General features: G+C 38.1%; 2 protein-coding genes across 2 annotated transcripts; both read left to right on the forward strand.

Annotated features, from left to right (window-relative positions):
* Window positions 1-5,349: 5,349 nt before the first annotated feature.
* On the forward strand, window positions 5,350-9,394 carry lum (lumican). The gene is given in 5 exon segments (XM_063905637.1): window positions 5,350-5,481; window positions 5,727-5,804; window positions 6,740-7,068; window positions 7,071-7,613; window positions 7,898-9,394. Coding segments are annotated over 3 exon segments (1,026 nt in total). The 5' UTR covers window positions 5,350-5,481; window positions 5,727-5,804; window position 6,740; the 3' UTR covers window positions 8,053-9,394.
* A 4,109-nt stretch (window positions 9,395-13,503) lies between these two features.
* On the forward strand, window positions 13,504-19,085 carry kera (keratocan). Its single transcript, XM_063905767.1, is given in 4 exon segments — window positions 13,504-13,717; window positions 17,106-17,770; window positions 17,773-17,979; window positions 18,145-19,085. Coding segments are annotated over 3 exon segments (1,029 nt in total). The 5' UTR covers window positions 13,504-13,717; window positions 17,106-17,118; the 3' UTR covers window positions 18,315-19,085.
* The last annotated feature ends 89 nt before the right edge of the window (window positions 19,086-19,174 follow it).

Consider the following 19,174-nt stretch of genomic DNA (forward strand, 5'->3'; position numbering starts at 1 on the left):
GAAGTGATAATTGTTAATAACATGGCATCTAATATAATCATTCAATGAAATATTTGTTCTTTTTAATGGAGCAGTTGATACCAAGACTATTAGTACATTACTGCCACCAACAGTTTAGACAGAACACACTCATTTCTGTTTCTTAATTTTTCATTTGTCACTGATGTTAGACATACACACAAAGACCGACCAAACTATTCTCATTATCATTTAAGAAACTACAAATCTAAAGTTCAATAGAAAACGATAGGAATAAAATGGGGTAAGTTAATTAACAAAAGCGTGGGTAGAAGTAGCAAATGATTTAACGTATGCCATAAAAAAAAAGGCATTATAACAGATGTTTTATTTACATCATCAATTTAACTGAAACTGGCACTTTTGGCACCCCATAGAAACTACTTTCCTCAATAAACATTATTACTGTGTGGCGTTAAATTACACATAAACAAAAGGCATGACCGTAAACATTTTATGAGTTATGATTGGCTCAAAATTCTCCCCCTCTATGACTTGGTTTTTTTTTTTTCAGATCACGACACAGTGAAAAGCATCAGTGTTTGAGCTCTGGCTCTCATCCCAACACCTCAGTTTAAAAAGCAACATGAATGTACTTCAATCTGTTGCCCCCATGTGGTGTCTATTAGTACAGCACTTTATATTCTTTGTCTCTCCCCCCTTAAACATAAACTCACAAAAGCCTCCTCAACAGACGTCTATCTTTTCTAAAACATGAGCACTTACACTTATTGCTTTAGGCCTGTTGCCAGTATGTGTGTATGTTGGTGCATGTAGATTGAGGTTACTGCAAGGCCTTTTAAAAGTTTGAGGAGAAGTACTTCGGAAAAGAATTCAGCTGTGTGCAAATATGTATAAACTTAATTCGTGGCATATTTGCACATACTCATTGCTTAGTGTGTTTTCACATGCACATGATAGTGTGTGTGTGTGTGTGTGTGTGTGTGTGTGTGTGTGTGTGTGTGTGTGTGTGTGTGTGTGTGTGTGTGTGTGTGTGTGTGTGTGTGTGTGTGTGTGTGTGTGTGTGTGTGTGTGTATTTGAAGTGCCTGTCTTGTGGCATTTCTGAAACCAAAGTAAGCTGGGCAGCTTCACTGTGTTGAAAGCAAAGACTGGTGTTGCTGCCAGAGAGCATTTGTGATACACTTTCTAGCAGAACGTTATTTAAATCTGCAAATCCAAACTATCTTATGCAGCCTACACACAAAAGGCTGGGCTTACCTGTCTAGTTCTACTAAATGATGCAATCAAATTCTCCTATCAACACCTCAAAATGTGTGAAGCTCTGTTATTACTGTGTTTTACTATTGCATTTTTTTTAAAACCCTGAGCATTATCCCTTCATTTAGAGATTGTAAGAAGATCCAGGTTAATTATAAAGGTAGGTGATTTAAAGACAGAGGAACAATTGTGTGGAGCAGATCTTCTTGTGTGATTTTATAGCCAGCACGTGCGAGCCCATGAGAGACAAGGTGAGAGAATAGCCTGCATCGAGATGAGCCTTTAAGTTTTTAAGTGCAGTGCTTACCACATGCCACATGGTAGGAACAGAAGGTGATGTCTGAATGCTGTCTGAGATTTTATTAGAGGCCTCTCTGTGTCCGTGCCAAGAGGTCCAAGAATATCCCTGTTTGCTAATCTGCTCTAGGATCTCCATCTGTGTACCTCTGTCAGAGCATGTGTAGGCCTATGTGTATCTTAGGTGTAAAGTTTTTTTTGTCTGCTCGTGTGCCCTTATTTATGTATCTGTAAATGTGTCTGTGTGTATCGTTGACATGGAAGTCAAATTCAGAGAAAGTGGTTTACACTGCACTCTTACAAGTGACAGACTGTTTGACATGTCAGTGTTTCCCTTTTTATGTTTTCACTATGTTATATTGGCTACTTTATGTATACTGTATTGATTTAGTTCTGCTTATCAGCCACACAGGAAGGTGAATGTTTTTTTTAAATCACCAAATGGTAATGTTTTGTTAAAAGAAACTATGTTGATGCAGAGAAGATTAATGTTGTTTCTAAAAACTGATTATAAAACTTGTGAAAACAAAGATGTGACAGAGTTTAACATTATTCCATCCAGTTAGCCTAAATAAATTTTTTTGTCAATAATCTCTAAGCATAATATGCAATTCATATTTTCCACACTTTCAAATGGTTTATTAATTGCAGACAGAGGATGACAAAAGCAGCTTTCATATCCAACAAGCAACCGCCAAAATGACAATTAGCTATTATCTAGCTAGCAGGCTATTAATTAAGCTAACGTTAGTTCTGTAGGTTGGTTGGAATTGCTCTTATGTTAACAGTGACTCATATTGAACAAAAACATTGGTAAATATATATATATTTTTAAGAAAAAGCAAAGTAGAGCTAGTTAATCTGACAGTGGTATGAACAGTAGTTAGAGTAGAAATGACACATTATACTGAGGCTTAAGTCCTACTTAAAAAACACAACTCACTTTGGCTTATTGACATGTTTTCATGTGTTCATCTCTATATTTTCACTTTAAACATCACAAGAGAGATGGATTTGACAGTGAGGACTAATCAAATGTTATTAGCAAAGACTATGCTTTCTTGGTTGATGTTAAACATCCATAAATCCAAGACATTAACAGACCTGGTAATGTTAGTCTGGTGACACTGATAACAAACACAAGATCATATGTCTGCAAACAAATATGTATTTGAGAATCAAACTAAATGGCATTGACAAGAACATTATTTTATATCTGTTCATAAAGGATGGAAGTAATCAGTAAAGAAACATGAGTGGGTTTATAAGTATCCAGCGCCAATTTGTTCGAGGATGTCATCCATCATTTCAAATTTTACAAGGAACTCAGCAAAAAGACTTTATAAAGGACACATCAATTAAGAGAAAAACAATGATAAAAGTCAGTCTCAAAATGGGGAGAAAAACAGGATGACTAATGTCTGATGTGTGGTTCCTTCCCACCCTCCACACAGTCAAAGGCCACCTACCCTCAAAGAAACAAACATTATGGGCAAGTTAAAGTTGAAGGGCACAATGTTGAAGTTAAAATGTCTTTTTTACATTTATCCCAGGTCCTCGCCAAAATTTCCAACAATTTCATCTAATGTATAAGTCAGTAGAGAAATCATTAGGAAACAGTACCTTCTGTATAATTGGTCATTCTCATACAAGTGGAATTATATAAAAACACTAAACCTAAACTCCACAATGACATTTCTCATTTCAGCTTCAAAATAACTTTTTTAGAACCAGCCACCACCTGAACGAGCTATGGATTTAGTTCTAAAGCTGCACAGAGCGACAGACAGAGATTTGAAGTACATTGCTTAATGTAACTTTAAATCATGTCTTTAACATTGCAGGTCCTTTTTAAAAAAACATTTTTACAACAACTTACAACCAATAAAGGCCCTGAGGTCAAAAGTAAGAGTAAGAGAAAGGCTGCAAATTTCTGTTGAATACTGCTTATATTATAAAGGCCTACTTTGACCATCAAAAGACAAAATGAAATGGGGAAAAAAAAGGTCTAAATCCATCTAGGTCAGCCACTCGAATATTTGCAAAGCATGGGAAACAGTTGTTTCCATGTTCTGTTAATCCATGAATTTATGTTCTAATATTATTCATTACTTGGCGTTACTATGGGTAAATTAAACAAGTAAAAGTTGAGTACGCACAAAAGTATTAGGAAACAGTGACAAAAGCCAATGTCTGTGTCTCGCCTAATGGAAATGACGTAAGAGCATAGGCAGACATCAACAAATCGAAGGAAAAGTGAATAAGCAAATGACAAAATGTCTGTTTTCCAGACTGCACTCCGCACAGTTTAAGTCTGGATTCACCCAAAAGCACTTCCAGTAACAGAGGTAAAAACAAGCCAACCTCAAAGAAAAATATATTTTCTGCAGTTCTTTTGTGTCTATGTGAATTTGTCTGGACCAATGAGAGCTGTTTTCATTTAATTTGAAGGGTTGCCACTTCTTTGCAGTGAAATAACCAGGGAAAGCATGGAAAATGGGTTATTTAAATGGACATTTTATTATATTTAAACTGATTTAAATCATCCAAAGGTAAAGCATTAATTATAGAGTGGCCACTTCAGATTGCAGTGCATGGGGAGAAAATAAAAAAAACGTTAACTTGAATTAAAGACAAGCCACACATTAAATTCTGCCCTTTATTATTTCACACTTGACAGGTAGCTAAATGATACATATAAATATAAAATGATTTGGATATTCACTGAAGACAGAAAATATGTTGTTGATATATTGTTAAAATGTTTCTTTTTCAAGCTAACAGACCTTCTCAAAACCTCCATAATGAGAAAGCTGACCTTCGAGGGGTTTTAAACTATTGACCCAACAAAACTAATGACTTTCTCAATTGGCCTTGGTACATTGACTCTAAGTCAACCTATCATTGAATGTTAGTGGAGAACTAGGCCATTGTTATACTTCTGAAAACAAACATCTGGAAGTACTAACTTTGCTGGTATCACTGACTGTTGGAAATGACTACTTGTTTCTTATTGTGGAGGTTTTAAGAGGCTTGATATTTAAACAACAAACAGTTTGTTCTGGTCCTCATACACTATTTTATACAACCTTAAAGGGCCATCAACAAATGACTCTTAAAATGATTTGCTGTGTTGCAATATCCTCCCTGCACCATTTACAGGGATTTCTAACTTGTAGGTCAACAATTTTTAAATGTCAATAGATCAATGTGAAATGTCATCTATCTTGGGAAACCGAGTATCTTAAGATAGAATGTGAATAAGGAATGTTTTCCAAACAGGAGAAATGCATCCAAGATGGCATCTAAGAATGGTATGTGAGTAGAGTAACAGACTGCACTGCGACCAATGCAATCCAGACGTCAACTCCCGGCATGCTGTGCTGGTTTGATGAACGTCCAACAACAAATGGGAGAAACATTTGGCCATTTATCTCCTCCACAACCTTTCTTAACTGAGCCTATCTGATGAATAGAACACCACCCAGGTCTGTTTTGGTCATATGTATCTCTATGTGTGTAGAGGGTTTACAGTATTTAATAGAAAATACACATTAGATGAATTAGATTGGCTTTAATGTACATTTCCCACCCTACAGTGCCATTCCTTTGGCAAAAACAGAGGAGAGGCAATGTTTTTCTTCAAATGTTATGAACTTCTTTTCTGGCTGTCTCACAACCTTTATGTCATATTTTCCAAAGCTTTATTGACGAGTCGAGAGGTACAGACCGGCATCTGGGTTAAATGGCTGCCAGAGATCATTTTCACATTTTTCCAAGCATAGCTTATCCAACTCTTTAAATGTTTCCACAAACAGCCTCCCCAACTGAACCTGAATTTCTGCTTGCGCGCCATTCGAGGTGATTGTTTGGAGGACAGATACTAGAAGAAGAAGTGTATCTCATCAAGAAGTGGTTGACTGTAAAGGTGATAAACATTGTAAAAGGTGAGCGTATTATTTAGGGCATCATTCTTGTTTCGTGTAATATTTATGTTCTTTGTTGCACGTTGGTTAGTTAACAGCAGTTTTTGGGTTGTTGTTCGCTCAGAAATCCATACCGTTGACACATTCAATTTATGAGACGACCTGACTTTAGTTGAAGCCTCCCCTCCTCCCTCTCTGTCTCTCCATCTACCCCTCGCTGTCTCTCCTCCCCCTCCCTCCTTCTTTCCCTCTGTGTTTTTCTCCAGAGACCTCCAGCTTTTGAACACCACACTGTCTTACCTACTGGCCTTCCACCCTACGCACACAAAGATAGAGAACCACAGGTAAGCTTGCATGTTGATGCATGGATTCAAGATTTCCTGTTTGATTGTTTCTCTGTATTTCTGTTTTATGGATGGGATTATCAGCTGTCACTGTCAGGCTTTTGGGTAGTGGCTAGTGCTGAAACAGAGAAGGCAAGAATACCAGTGCATGGAACAAAAAAATATACAAGTTGAAAGTTTGATCATTTTCATAATGTTTTAGAAAAAAGGTGTATTTAACTAAATGCATGTTTATACAGATCTGCAGCGGCGATTCAAACTGTTTTCTGTGACTTTGGGAAAGGATCTGTTCTGCACTTGGATCCAGTTTCTGCATTTTTTCATGTGTCTGGATCCAATCAAACCTGTTCTGCATTGTCTGCAGTCTTGATGTTGTACAGTCATGATCCTAAACTAGTTATATTTCTGATTTAAGTTGTTCATTCTGTTTGTTTTCTTTGTTGTTTATAACATGAAAGGATTAACATCCCTGTATTTAGTGTTTCATACATACAACATGTGTTTAACACGACTACATTGATGTACATTTATCTTTATCATGTACTGCTCAAACATCTGTCTTGCATTATTGCTCAATACGTTGTTTATGTAGAACTGTACCAAGTTGATAGATGAAGTGCTGCAGATGAAGTAATGCAGTTAGGTTGAAGCTGCAGCTGTAATGATGTGGCTCGACACAGATAATTGACTCAAGAAATGTTGCCCTCATTAGACTCTTTTTTGTTATAGTTTTATTTTATCCTTCACTTTTATTTGATCATTGATACATACCACTTTGCCTCCAGAATTTTAACTATGAAGCTTTTACAACACAAATCCATTAATTAGGGTTAGGGTTCAATGCTGTTATAATTTGACATTTGTTGCTCTTGACCCTTCTGACCATTCTAACATATCTCCTGCTTTCCATTTCCTTCTGTCTGTTGGATCCCCAGAATGTTACCTCTTCGTCTACCCCTGTTGTTCATATTGGTCAGTGTGGCCCTGTGCCAGTTTGATGATTACGACTACCAGCCTGTTTCCATGCTTGGGCCCTCAGGGCCTAACTGTCATCAAGAATGCGACTGCCCATTCAACTTCCCCACCGCAATGTATTGTGACAGCCGCAAGCTCAAGTTTTTTCCAGTTGTCCCAACAGGAATCAAGTACCTGTACCTTCAGAACAACCTCATAGAAGAGATCAAGCGAGGAGTGTTCGATAATGTTACCGATACCCTTCGCTGGCTGGTACTTGACAACAATCAGATTACAAATGCTAAAATAGAAAAGGCACAATCGACAAACTCAGTGCTCTGGAGAAGTTATTCTTCAGCAACAACAACCTGACAGAGCCAGTCATCCCTCCCTCAAAATCCCTTGACGAGCTGAAGATTATGCACAACCAGTTGTCCAAATTCCCTTCTGGACTGTTGACTGACAAGGAGAACTTGACCTCCGTCAATCTTCAGTACAATCAGCTAACCTCTGATGCCATCGGGGGGGCATTTAAAGGGCCAAAGAAAATGCTGTCCCTGGATGTGAGCCATAACAAGCTGAAGAAACTGCCGGCTGGAGTCCCCGGTTCACTGGAAATCCTCTACGCAGACTACAACGAAATTGACAGTGTTGGAGCGGGGTACCTGGGCAAAGTTCCCTTGCTGCAGTCCCTGAGGATCTCGCACAACAAACTGGTGGACTCAGGAATCCCTGCAGGAGTGTTCAACGTGACTTCACTGGTGGAGCTGGATCTGTCGTTCAACCAATTGAAGTCCATCCCTGAGATCAACGAGAATCTGGAGCAACTCTACCTCCAGGCCAACGAGATTGAGAGTAAGTGGAAACCTTTACTGTTGTTTGACTATTTTCCTAAAGGTGCCTTGTGGACCTCATTTCATGTTATGTCTACATTTAGTATGCCTCACAAAAACTTTACTATCTGGAATATTTTAAATTGTGAATTGATTACAACCATATATTCTATGATTCTTTGGGCGTTATTGCCCAAGAGTGCCTTTAAAGCCTCGTATAAGAGGTTTTGAAGGTATATAATAACTTTCAAGTAAAACATTTTTCTGCCAACATCCACAACCTTCTCTCCATTTTTTTTTTTGCAGAGTTTGACCTGACAAGTTTTTGCAAGTATGTTTCGAGCACAAGCTTTTCCCACCTGAAGCATCTGCGTCTGGACGCTAACATTGTCACTCAAAGCAGCATGCCCCCTGAGTCCTCCAACTGCCTGCGCATAGCTTCCGATGTCATATTTGAATAAGGACCTCCCTCAAATCGATGCACTTTCCATGACCCCCTTCTCCACTACGGTGACACAGATCAGCCCAAAGGCTTCTGGATTAAAGTTATGTAATATCGGTAATGTCATCTTCATCATATGAATTCATATCTTGAATTATTCAAGAGCTGGGCAAATTTGAGATACAGTAGATGGCAATACAAGCGATCAACAATTTTGCAACATATCTCACCAAACATGCAATAAAATGTTTGGATTCATAAAGCATCATACAAGCATTTTGGATATTTGGCTCAAGGTATGTTAGTGTTCAAATCAACATTAAAGGTATAAAACAGAGGGGGAAAATGTATATATATATAGAAATTAGAGGATTGAAAGTTTTATGAATAAAAATGTATTCATTGACTTTGATAATAAACACACACTTCACACATTCCAAACTTAAATTTGGTGATATTGAATACAGACACAATGGAGAAATCAATGGCTCCAATGTCTCATTTCAGTCGTCAATCGTGATTTTGTTGTCTGTCTTGTATGTTCCAATGATAAGCATATATAATACATTGTGGGTACAATAATGAATCCATTGCTGTGCAAAGGACCAGTAAATAAAGGACTGCGTTCTCAGATTCAAATGTATAATGCCAGATGTAAGAAATTATGAATAAATGCAAAGAGCCGTCACATAGTAGTCACATTTGAAAACAACTTTCATAGATCAAATTGGTTTTAAGAAAAATACCATTAGTCGTGTCTGCTTTCTTCATAAATGGTGTATTTGCAGAAATACCATGTTTTCCGAATGATTGACTTCTTTGAGCTATAAAACAAAAACAAATAGATAATTATACCAAACCAAGAAACATCCTAAATGCCACATTAAGGTAAATAGTGTACTTAGTCTTAAAGAGAAGAATAAAGGAGACATGATTAAAAGACGTTGGTACTAACCTTGAAACTACTTACTCAGTTCAATCTTGAGATGATAATGTAGGAGGTTTTCTGGAAATCACGAGTCAAATGTTTCTTAACGTTACTTAATTTCTAGCTGTCTATTTTCATGTGCATTGCTGATTTGTATACATTTGCATTACCTGCATGCAACCAATGGTACCATTCTTTTATAATAAACTACAGCTTTTGCAGTTAAGGCACTCTCATTGTTACGTTGTTGTTCACCATGTTTTAAAACTGCTTCCTACCAATACAACGTCCACTTGGCAGCAGTTTCATGTGGGTTGATGTTATAACAATAATGTTTTTTTTTAAGTGATTTCTTTTGTGGCCTTTGACTTGGTAACCGCTCTTGGATTTGCTGTGAGGAAACCAAACAGAGTTCAATAAACTATGTTTCCAACATATTTGTATAGTGAATTAATTTTGAACATGTATGGAAACAAATTTGTGAAGCCATCTTATTTGACTCAGCATAAACATAATCAACCTTAAGGATTGCCCTGTACATTGAATTTATTTGCTGATCTAAATTTACTCAAACTATGCTTTTAACAATAGTAAATGTGTTTTGAATTACGGTGTATTCATTGTTGGGAAAGCAAACATATCTTTATAAATCCAGAATTAGCAACTAATGAAGATACTTGTAGGTGTGACCAGATTGTAAAATTAGGGTTTATGTTTTATTTAAAGTTGTATGAATTGGTATCCTCTGCATTAATGTCACTGACCACACGGTGAATTTGCTCTTCCCAAACCTTAAATAATAATAATGTTATTGCTCTTCAATGGGTACAAATGTATTATTAGTACAAATGATAAAAAACAATCTCTTAAAGGTCCCCTGTTATGCAAAATGCACTTTTTGATGTCTTTTATATATAAATATGTGTCCCCTGTGTGTAAGGAGACTCACAAAGAGTCAGAAAATACAACCCTATCTCTTTTCCTCCTTACCCACATCTCTAAAAGCGGGGGTACAAACGAGCTGATCCAGATGACGTCATAACCGAAACGTGGGCTGGCTTTACATTGAACTGCTGGCAACGTCCCGCCCACATGACACTTCCCAAACTATCGTCCCCCATATACATTCGGAGAGCTGAATCCCCTCCGCAGCACCTTTGTGTGTCTGTGTGTTCAGCAGGATGTCTGCAGGAGGGACTTAGAGTTGTTGTATATAAAATACATGTAATGTCACTGTTCTAGTGGTAAACACTGAGAAGTGTAATAATGCTTGATGTGGTTTGCAACATAATATGGGGTTTAATCACGGCAGTTTTTAGCTGAGTATCTTCTCCCGGTACAAAACTTTCGCAGAGGAGAGAGAGCTGCATGACGCTCCAAAGGGGCGTGGCCAGCTTCAGCTCAGCTCAAATTTAAAGCGACAGTCACAGAATCAGCACTCAGGAACAGGGCTGACATAGAGGGGTATGAGGCATGCTACAATGGGTGATCTGTTTGGTATTTTGAGCAAAACACTTCACAGACAAGTTTTGTATAGATATATATTATATATTGTTCAAATATAGCATAATAGGAGACCTGTAAAGTCTGCTTTTAGGAACAAGCTGAAGCCAAGTGAAAGTAGCCAACAAACAAAACACCATTCAACATACAGATTTATTTTGTTCACAGAGTTAATGGACTGTATGTAATGTCCATTACCACTAGGAATTATTATTTTGGCTTGACTTCTTAATCGGTGTGTGTTTTTTTGCAGCTACCATCTTCCTTTCTGGCCTTAATCTTTGAGATGAAGTCACAACATTTCCTGGGATTAACAAAAGAAAAAGGGTTTTTAAATGGATGGAATATTTATTTATTCTCTTTAAGGCCTGTTGGTTTTTTCAGGTATACAGTTTACATTCAAGGCCCAAATGTTTTCAAGTAATCATACCTTGTGGTCTTTTTCTGTAGCACAGTTAGCCAATATTATACTTTGTGTCACTCAAGGCATTCATTTACAGTAGTTACATAGAGAACCTATGATCTGACCCCCATTTCAAAGCTGAAGTACGAAACAAAAAAACAGCTGGTCCTGGAGGGATGCAGGGGTTGCAGGGTTTAGCACATAACCGCAGCTATAAGCAATGTTATTTCAATGAAATTCAGCTTAAATTATTCTTTGGCACAAATAAATTGTTATTTTTAGGAGTACCTTAACAAACGTGTTGGTCTTTATTGCGAATGTTTATAACTTCATCAAGTTGTCAACTCTTGCTGTGGATTGTTACTTTGAGATGTAGCTTCGGCTTAAGACATGTGGCATTGTATTACTTTGTAGAAATGGCTACTAAACTGGAGCACATTTTTTATCGGAAAAAGATTCTGGAATATGTCAAAGCCTAAAATGTCTGCTATTCATTATTAGTTCATGCCTTTTAAACAGTATCAGTGTCCAAAAAGTCTGGGAGCAACTGCAGACTATTCTCTGAGTTTTGCACTTTTGGAATCACAAGATTTAAATAATGTATGTTTTTATTTCCCTCCACAGTATTGAATGACAAGTCGTTAAATTGACTGATTCATAGTCAATGTCTAAGGGTGTTTTGTTTTTTTTACATATCTTTTATAAGTTTGAATTGTGCCTTCCCAAACTGAGCACAAACTGTAACAATTACAACTAATTGATGTTGATGTGTACCACATGTGCTGACACCACTAGTTTCTTCTAAAAGTCTTAGTCAAGAGTTCCTGACTAGAGCAGACACTTACTTAAAATGGTTGCTTGATTAAATTCCTGGCATTTATACAAATTATGGAAACGGCTTCCAGATGTCCCATTGGATTTAGGCCACTGTTAGGTGTTTGTAATTAGATCCAGCTGTAGAGTTGAGTTTAATTTTATTTTGACCCGCTTATGTAAATGAGTGAAGTCGTCTGTCTTCGAGGTGCCGATGGGTAATTTAAATACCCAACACTTCCCTATGCCATTTAATACAACTTGGGAGGTAACACCATTATTGGTCTACTCACAACCACTACCAACATGCTACATGTTTGTTTTAGCAGCTTTCACATTTCCCCTATTTTAATATGGTCATTTGTACCGATACCTAATCTAGGACAATTTCCTCCTCTTCCTCCTGGGTTACCCTTATGTAAATCATGAGTGCAGCTCCTGCTGCCTGTGTCTAGACAATAAAGTCCTTTTATAAAACCTTAAACCTTACATCCTCGTGCTTGACGGTAAGTGAAAGTATAATCAGCTGTTACAGGCTGGCAGCCAAATTCTTAAGACCCGTCCTTTAGTCCAGACCATCTCCACCTGTTCTATCTCTTTATGACTGTTGTTATTATTATTCCTTGTCTCTAACTTATCTATAGAGTTTGTTACTTAACTCACACATTTCAGCATTGCTGTTGGTTATCTCAATATCTCTTGTACATTCTATTTTTCATCCTTTTCCCTTAAAGTGTAGACATGGGTCCCTTATGTGTCATATTTTACTTTTATGCAGAAAGACAGAATATAAGGACGGGTGCCAGAAGGAAAGCAAAAGATTGAAGCAACCCTAACCCCAACCCTCACACTTGGATGGTCAATGAGTGCTACATAAATGGAAGCAGCTAGAAACTCCAAACTTGGTACACACAAGCAGGGGGGGTACACATTCACACACACCAAATGTGGTGATTGTTCCACTTACCATTCACCTGATATATGAGGATCATACCTTTTTTGTTAAAATGGGTTTCAATGACAGCTACATGAAAGGAAAAAGCTAGAGGCACCAAACTGGGGACACATGAGAGGAAGGAGGAGACTATCAGAGATGCCAAATTTCATGACTCTTGCACTCACCGTTTGGGAGGGTTTTCTTTTTAGGTTACAACCCCTATTCCAAACCCTAACCCTATCCCATAAGGAACGGAATTATCAAAATGGGTTAAAATCAATAGCTATTGACGGCACCACTTTTACCGAAATTACATTTGTCAATGATATTTTATGGATGAGCAAATATAAAACGAATAAAGTATCATTTTCAAATAAATTCTCTTCAAAATAAGTGCTTAACTTTTATAGTGATCCGGGGCTCCTGCTCTACCAGTGTTGTATTGTGGAGCTGTTCCTGGTATTGTCCAGGTGTTAGAATTCTGTAATGTGACAGTTAGTGATATATTATCCGTTATAGGCCTGATGCGGGAAATCTACAAAAAGAAGACATGTATTTGAAAAAAATAAAAATAATACATTTGTAAAAAGTCTGGTGCAAATGTTGAATGAAAACCCCTCCAAGCTCACCTGTAACTTCACCAGACAGCCTACAAAACACATCCAATGACCTGTGAGCTGAAATGAGCCATAAAATGGTCTTGCACCCATCCCCCTGCAAGTACGCCTTCCTTGTAGACCAAATGGTTAAGTTGGGTGGAGTGACAGCAGTTTCACACTTAACGCCACACTGATGACTTCACATTTTACAAAAAACAAGTTGACCAAACAAAAAGAGGCGGAAAAAACTGCTGATCTGGCAGAAAAGTAGGCAACACAATTGCTGAAAGGACATCCCAACTCTCAGACAATTGTCCTCCCACAAACAACACATGCTCCATCCTCTTGGTTCAGCTGGTGTTCAAGGTGCAGTCTCTGGGGAATTAGACTAATAACAATACACGTTTAACAGGGGACACTCATCAAAGTTCATTGGGAAAAAAACAAGAACCAAACAGCACCTGACTGAAAGCAGACGTCTCACACTTGTTTGGGTAGCAGGTAAAGTCTTATCTTTCTTTAGTAATACATCTGTTTGAGAGAGGAGTACAGGCTTGGGCAGTGCCGTTTTCAGATGTTTTTTATCTGATTTATCTTCACCTTTTGATGTGCTGCACCTTACTAGCATCTGTTCCAGTACTTGCAGTTTAAAAGTAAAAGGGGTGAAGGAACCTTGCAAATAAAAAAAGGCATTGAAAGTGTTTATGTGCATGTTAGATACATCAAGATCAAGATAGATTGACAGACACAACTGTATCAATTAATTTGCTATGGCTTTTCAAGTTTATAAATAACACATATCTTGAAAAGTCACTTTCACTGCCTAACCAGTTTTTTTCCACATCATTATTATCCATAACCACAGTTACTTCTCAGCTTTGTAGGCAGAAAGCCATGTAAACTCTTCCAAATGTTTCAAAGTCATGTGGATTTCAGTTGAGCCTTCAACTGAAACCGATCCTGCAAAACCTATGCCGTTAATAATAATTAACATATCTGGCTCAGACACAAAGCCCCTTGCAGGAAATGAGCATTATCCTATTCCTCTGCATGCGTTACTTCTCAGTCTCCAAGGCAGATTGTACCTAAGATGTGTTCATATTAATATATATGTATTTAATCTGTGTTATGTAATGACAATTTTCAATGATTGGGATGTTCAATTTGAAATCTTCACACACATTATTAAGATTATTTTGTTGTAAAACTGGAACACGTGTTGGTTAGCCATTGTAAAATACAGTTGTGTCTCCCTTTGGTCTAATTATTGGCTAATTCATGATTGCACTCAAACACTTTATTAAGGCTGCTGGTTGGCTATGGTATTAGAGTGGCTGAGTCATTAGTAACAAAGGTTACAATCAGGATTCCTGTTGCTTTCAGACTGAGTTTCTTGCTAATTAACTGTAACTGTCAGTTTCTTCTGCTGCCTGTCTGCAAACTGCGATAACATAAGCTTCTTTCATTTTGATGCACTCAAAAAGCAATTAAATGTTTTTTTCTTTCAGTTAAAGGATTATGCATATCTCTTGATAACTACACATGTGATTTAAAGATAAAGAAACGGAGAATGGCATGCCACGAGGGGAAGTTTACTGTGCTATATAGCCAAGCTCATTTGTACAGTAAAGTGTCCATTCATCTAAATAGGATTTTTTCTTTGATGTAGAGTTTCTCTGTATGTGCTCGTTCTAGATGTGTAACTGATCAAAAAGGATTACAAACATGTTCGGAGGGCAATCGCCGTTCTCAGACGCTCCTTGGCAAACAGAGGAGGAGCTCTGATGAGATTGCATGGCTGATCATGGATAAGTGTTGCCCCTATCCTCACACAACTCAACTGGGATTATCCGACTACATTCAAGCCTCTGCCGTCATCACTTTGAATCAGCACGTTTTCATGCAAGCATGTTTAAAGGTCACCAATCCTGATGCTGGCTAGTTTCTACAAAAACAATTTGCCAGGTCAGTGTGCAGTAAAATCTCCCAAGATTAGGTCTGACCTCCATCCCATTATACCATCACCTGTCATGTCTGAAGACAATGTTCTTACAATGTAAACTAAGGTATTCATCAAAAAGTATGGGTAAAAAGTGGGTTTGTTACATTCAAATTATGATCAGTATTACACCATCCATCTGTTTGACATAAAACCTTTAAAAATGTACACCAAATGTGACCCAAAATAAGGCTAAGGCTACAGTAAGGCTACAACCTTTCAGGTGAATGGTGGTGATTATGTGCTTAGAGTCTTGGTTGATAGTCTAAATGGCATCTTGCTGGCATTTGGAGACAATCATCTGTACACCACAATTATAATGAGCTCTATTTGTTGATTATTTGTTGACTGAATTCTCTGTTGACTGCAATCACAGTATGCCTTTGCAATTTGCATAGAGCAGATAAATGAATCCTGCACTTTGGACAGCTGCAGAACAAAATAAGGGCAAAAGATTGACAGAGGACAACAAAAAGAGGACGGGATGTGAAGCCAGCAAACAAAGTAACCTTAGGCTTGTATTAGCCTGTTTGTAAGTGGGCCAGGTCTCAAGTACTGGCTTAGCACATTATATACTAACATGGGATTATGACCTTTGATCCTGAGAGAACCTCATTGGCCAAGGGAAGCTTTGGTGTCATCATGAGTCACAGGTTGAATGAAAAAAGTGTGGTACAAATACAGAGAAGAGAGAGGTACAGCCTCATCTTTTTGGACTACGCCCAATAACTTGCTGAGGAACAGCAACACAGGCAAGAGGGACTTTACAGAGTTTAAGGTAAGATGGGTTTCTGGAAAGCAATGGACATTGAAACATCTGGTTGACGTTGTTGGTAGATTAGTAGAAGTTTATCTTTCAACGAATGATTGTTTTTTACCTTCGTGGATGCTTGGATCATGCTTTTATTATTTGCGCCACATTTTGTATCCCAAAGCTGTGTCAAGAAGCTTTGACGGCTGTACATTGAGAGAACAAATCTTTCAAAGCAGGTGTGCCGACTTCATCTTTGAAGTGCACCCATCCTCAGAAAAGTGTGGCCTACCCCAAAATGAGTTCCAGACAAATGTTGAGTGCATCAAGAATTTAAACAAGCACCAGATGACAGCTGAGAGGAATCAAGAAGATGCCTAGAGATGGTTGCATAGAAGACAATAGAGAGCTGACTTCAGATTGTGTTCATTTCACCGCTCTTTTTGATTGTATTGCTTGAATGTATTGCACTTATTTTACCCCTGTCAATAGATTTAGCATCAATAGCATCGATGTATCGATGTATCAGCTGTACAAAACAAAGCAAGAGGACTTCCAGATCCGTTGTAAACTTAGCCATGCGATTTGCAATGAACGCCTACTGAATAGTGTGCATCGTACAACTGACATGCAAAACGTGAGGTTCAAGATTGTCCTAATGCAATTAAAGTCGACCTGGTTCAGCATCCAGTCTTTAAGCTCAGTGTGTCATTGGCAGGCAAGGAAATGATCGGGGAAGAGCACGTTACCTAGCTCTCTTGGCACCAGCGAGGTCAATTTGACGATAATGACATTAGCGGTAGATCAGGTGAAATGTTGCTAATTTGGGCCAGAGTTTAACTAAGTTAAACTATGTTTCCAGATGTGCTAGCCATATAATATATAGCATTTAAAGTGACTATATTTAATATTTCTAGAGTGAGAAGGTTTAATGAAGGATCACGAAACAGACATGTTCTCAAATGCAAACAAGTATGGGTCATCAGTTACAATGGGGTTATGGTGTCTTAAGATCTTATCTGATCCTCTTTACTTTGGATGTGAAGTGCTTTCAGATGTCTATTTAAAACCTGGGTAACACAAGGTAGCACATTTTACAACTGTCTATAATGTTTTCTTTCTCTCTTTTTGCATCATAGATTTGGAGGAAAAATGGCACTTGTCTTGAGCTTTCTCTGCGCCTTGTGCCTGGTTGGGCAAGGTTTTGGCCAGGATATGCCTCATGAGGAATATATGGCCCAGATCCAAGCCTGCCCTAAGGAGTGTAGCTGTCCCCCCAACTTCCCTCGTGCTGTCTACTGTGACAATAAGGGCCTGAAGAGTATTCCAAAAATTCCTCCACACACATGGTATCTCTACCTGCAGAACAATTTAATCGAAGTGCTGTCGGCAGATGCCCTTCGTAACGCCACACAGCTGCGCTGGCTGAACCTGAACCGCAACAAAATCACTACTGAAGGAGTGGAAGAAGGTGTCTTAAGTACAAAGCCTCACCTGGCGCACCTCTACATGGATGACAACCTCTTGTCCTCGGTGCCATCTCCCCTTCCAGCCAGCCTGGAGTATCTACGTCTGTCCCGTAATCGCATCTCCAAGATCCCTCCTGGTGTCTTCATTGGTCTGGATAAACTTAACCTCTTGGACCTCCAGGCGAACAAGCTGATGGATGATGCTGTGACCGAAGTGAGCCTGAAAGGTCTAATCAACTTGGTACAGATCAACCTGGCCAAGAACCAGCTGAATAGCATGCCTATTGGCTTACCACCCACCACTACCCAGCTTTTCCTTGATGGCAACAACATTGAGAGATCCCAGCCGGCTACTTCAAAGGTTTACCAAAAGTGGCCTTTCTGAGGCTCAACAACAACAAGCTTGGCAGCGGTGGAGTACCCAGAGATGTGTTTAATGTCTCCAGCATTTTAGATTTGCAGCTTTCCCACAACCAGCTGACTGAGGTTCCCCTCATTCCCGCTGGCCTTGAACACCTTCACCTCGATCACAACAACATCAAAAGTATGTTTGTGACGTTTACCAAAAGCACCTACTGCTTCCTGTTCTGATGCATTTGATGTGTAGATACATTGTGGGTTTCTTCTATGCGTTATTTGAATAGGATTGTGTATCAAACAGGTATCCTGTAATGCTTTTGGAAGTAATTTATTGCCTTTGTTTTTACAGGTGTTAGTGGTGCTAACATCTGTCCTGTCGCCGTTGAGACTGTGGAAGACTCCGCCAACGACAGTGTTCCCCGCCTGCGCTACCTCAGACTGGACGGAAATGATATTAAGCCACCAATTCCCAGAGATGTCATTCTTTGCTTTCGTCTCCTTAGGTCCATTGTCATCTAAGATGAAAAAAAAATCCAATCATCAGCTTGTTCTAGGCAAATTCAAATGTTCTCAAAAATGTTGATGATCCGTGAATCGGGCATGAGTAATATTTGCATGTTTGTAAGTTCCAATATTTAACAGTGGATAGAACAACCTAAGAAAGATTTTTCAGTTCCAGATAACATTAAAAATGTTCAGTCAAATTTGAACTAAAAACAAAGTACAATATTTACAAGGAACAAAAGATTTAAAAGCTATTGGCGCTTTGTTGACCACTACTTGTGCCTTATGTTGGAGTCACATCTTCACATATAATTCAGACTGACAATCTGATTATAATGTAAAAGTGATTCGGATGGATATGAGATCAAAATGTGTTAATAGCAAGTTGAGGACTCATTATTGTATTATTGTTTGACCAGGAGGCAACGTTTATTATTGCACCTGCAAAATGTCAGTTTTTTTTATATTTCAGGAAAACCTTTGCATTATACTTTTAGACTTCAAGCCAAATGAATGTCTTGTGTTTCAGGTTTGTGGTCTTATTTACTTCAGACAATGCTCTATTCTGCAGATATGCATATTTACCATAGACAATTCATTTTATTTAATATTTTAGGAAAATAAGTAGAAACCTCATGGCCAAAATCCCTAATGATTTTATAAGCAATAAGTGTTTAGTTTTTTTTTATTGTCAAACACGTTTTTAATTTTGGTGGTTTTTTGTTTGAATGAACCGAGCGAAAGAGTATATTATTGTCTTCATTTGAATAAAACATCTAAAAATGAGCCCTTGTGTAATTTGTCATTTTCTCTACCACTCCCACATTTAACTTACATTTAAATCAACCTTATATACAAAAGGTAATACAATAAGT

The sequence above is a fragment of the Eleginops maclovinus genome, chromosome 17 (assembly GCF_036324505.1).
Source record: "Eleginops maclovinus isolate JMC-PN-2008 ecotype Puerto Natales chromosome 17, JC_Emac_rtc_rv5, whole genome shotgun sequence".
Classification (NCBI taxonomy): Eukaryota; Metazoa; Chordata; class Actinopteri; order Perciformes; family Eleginopidae; genus Eleginops; species Eleginops maclovinus.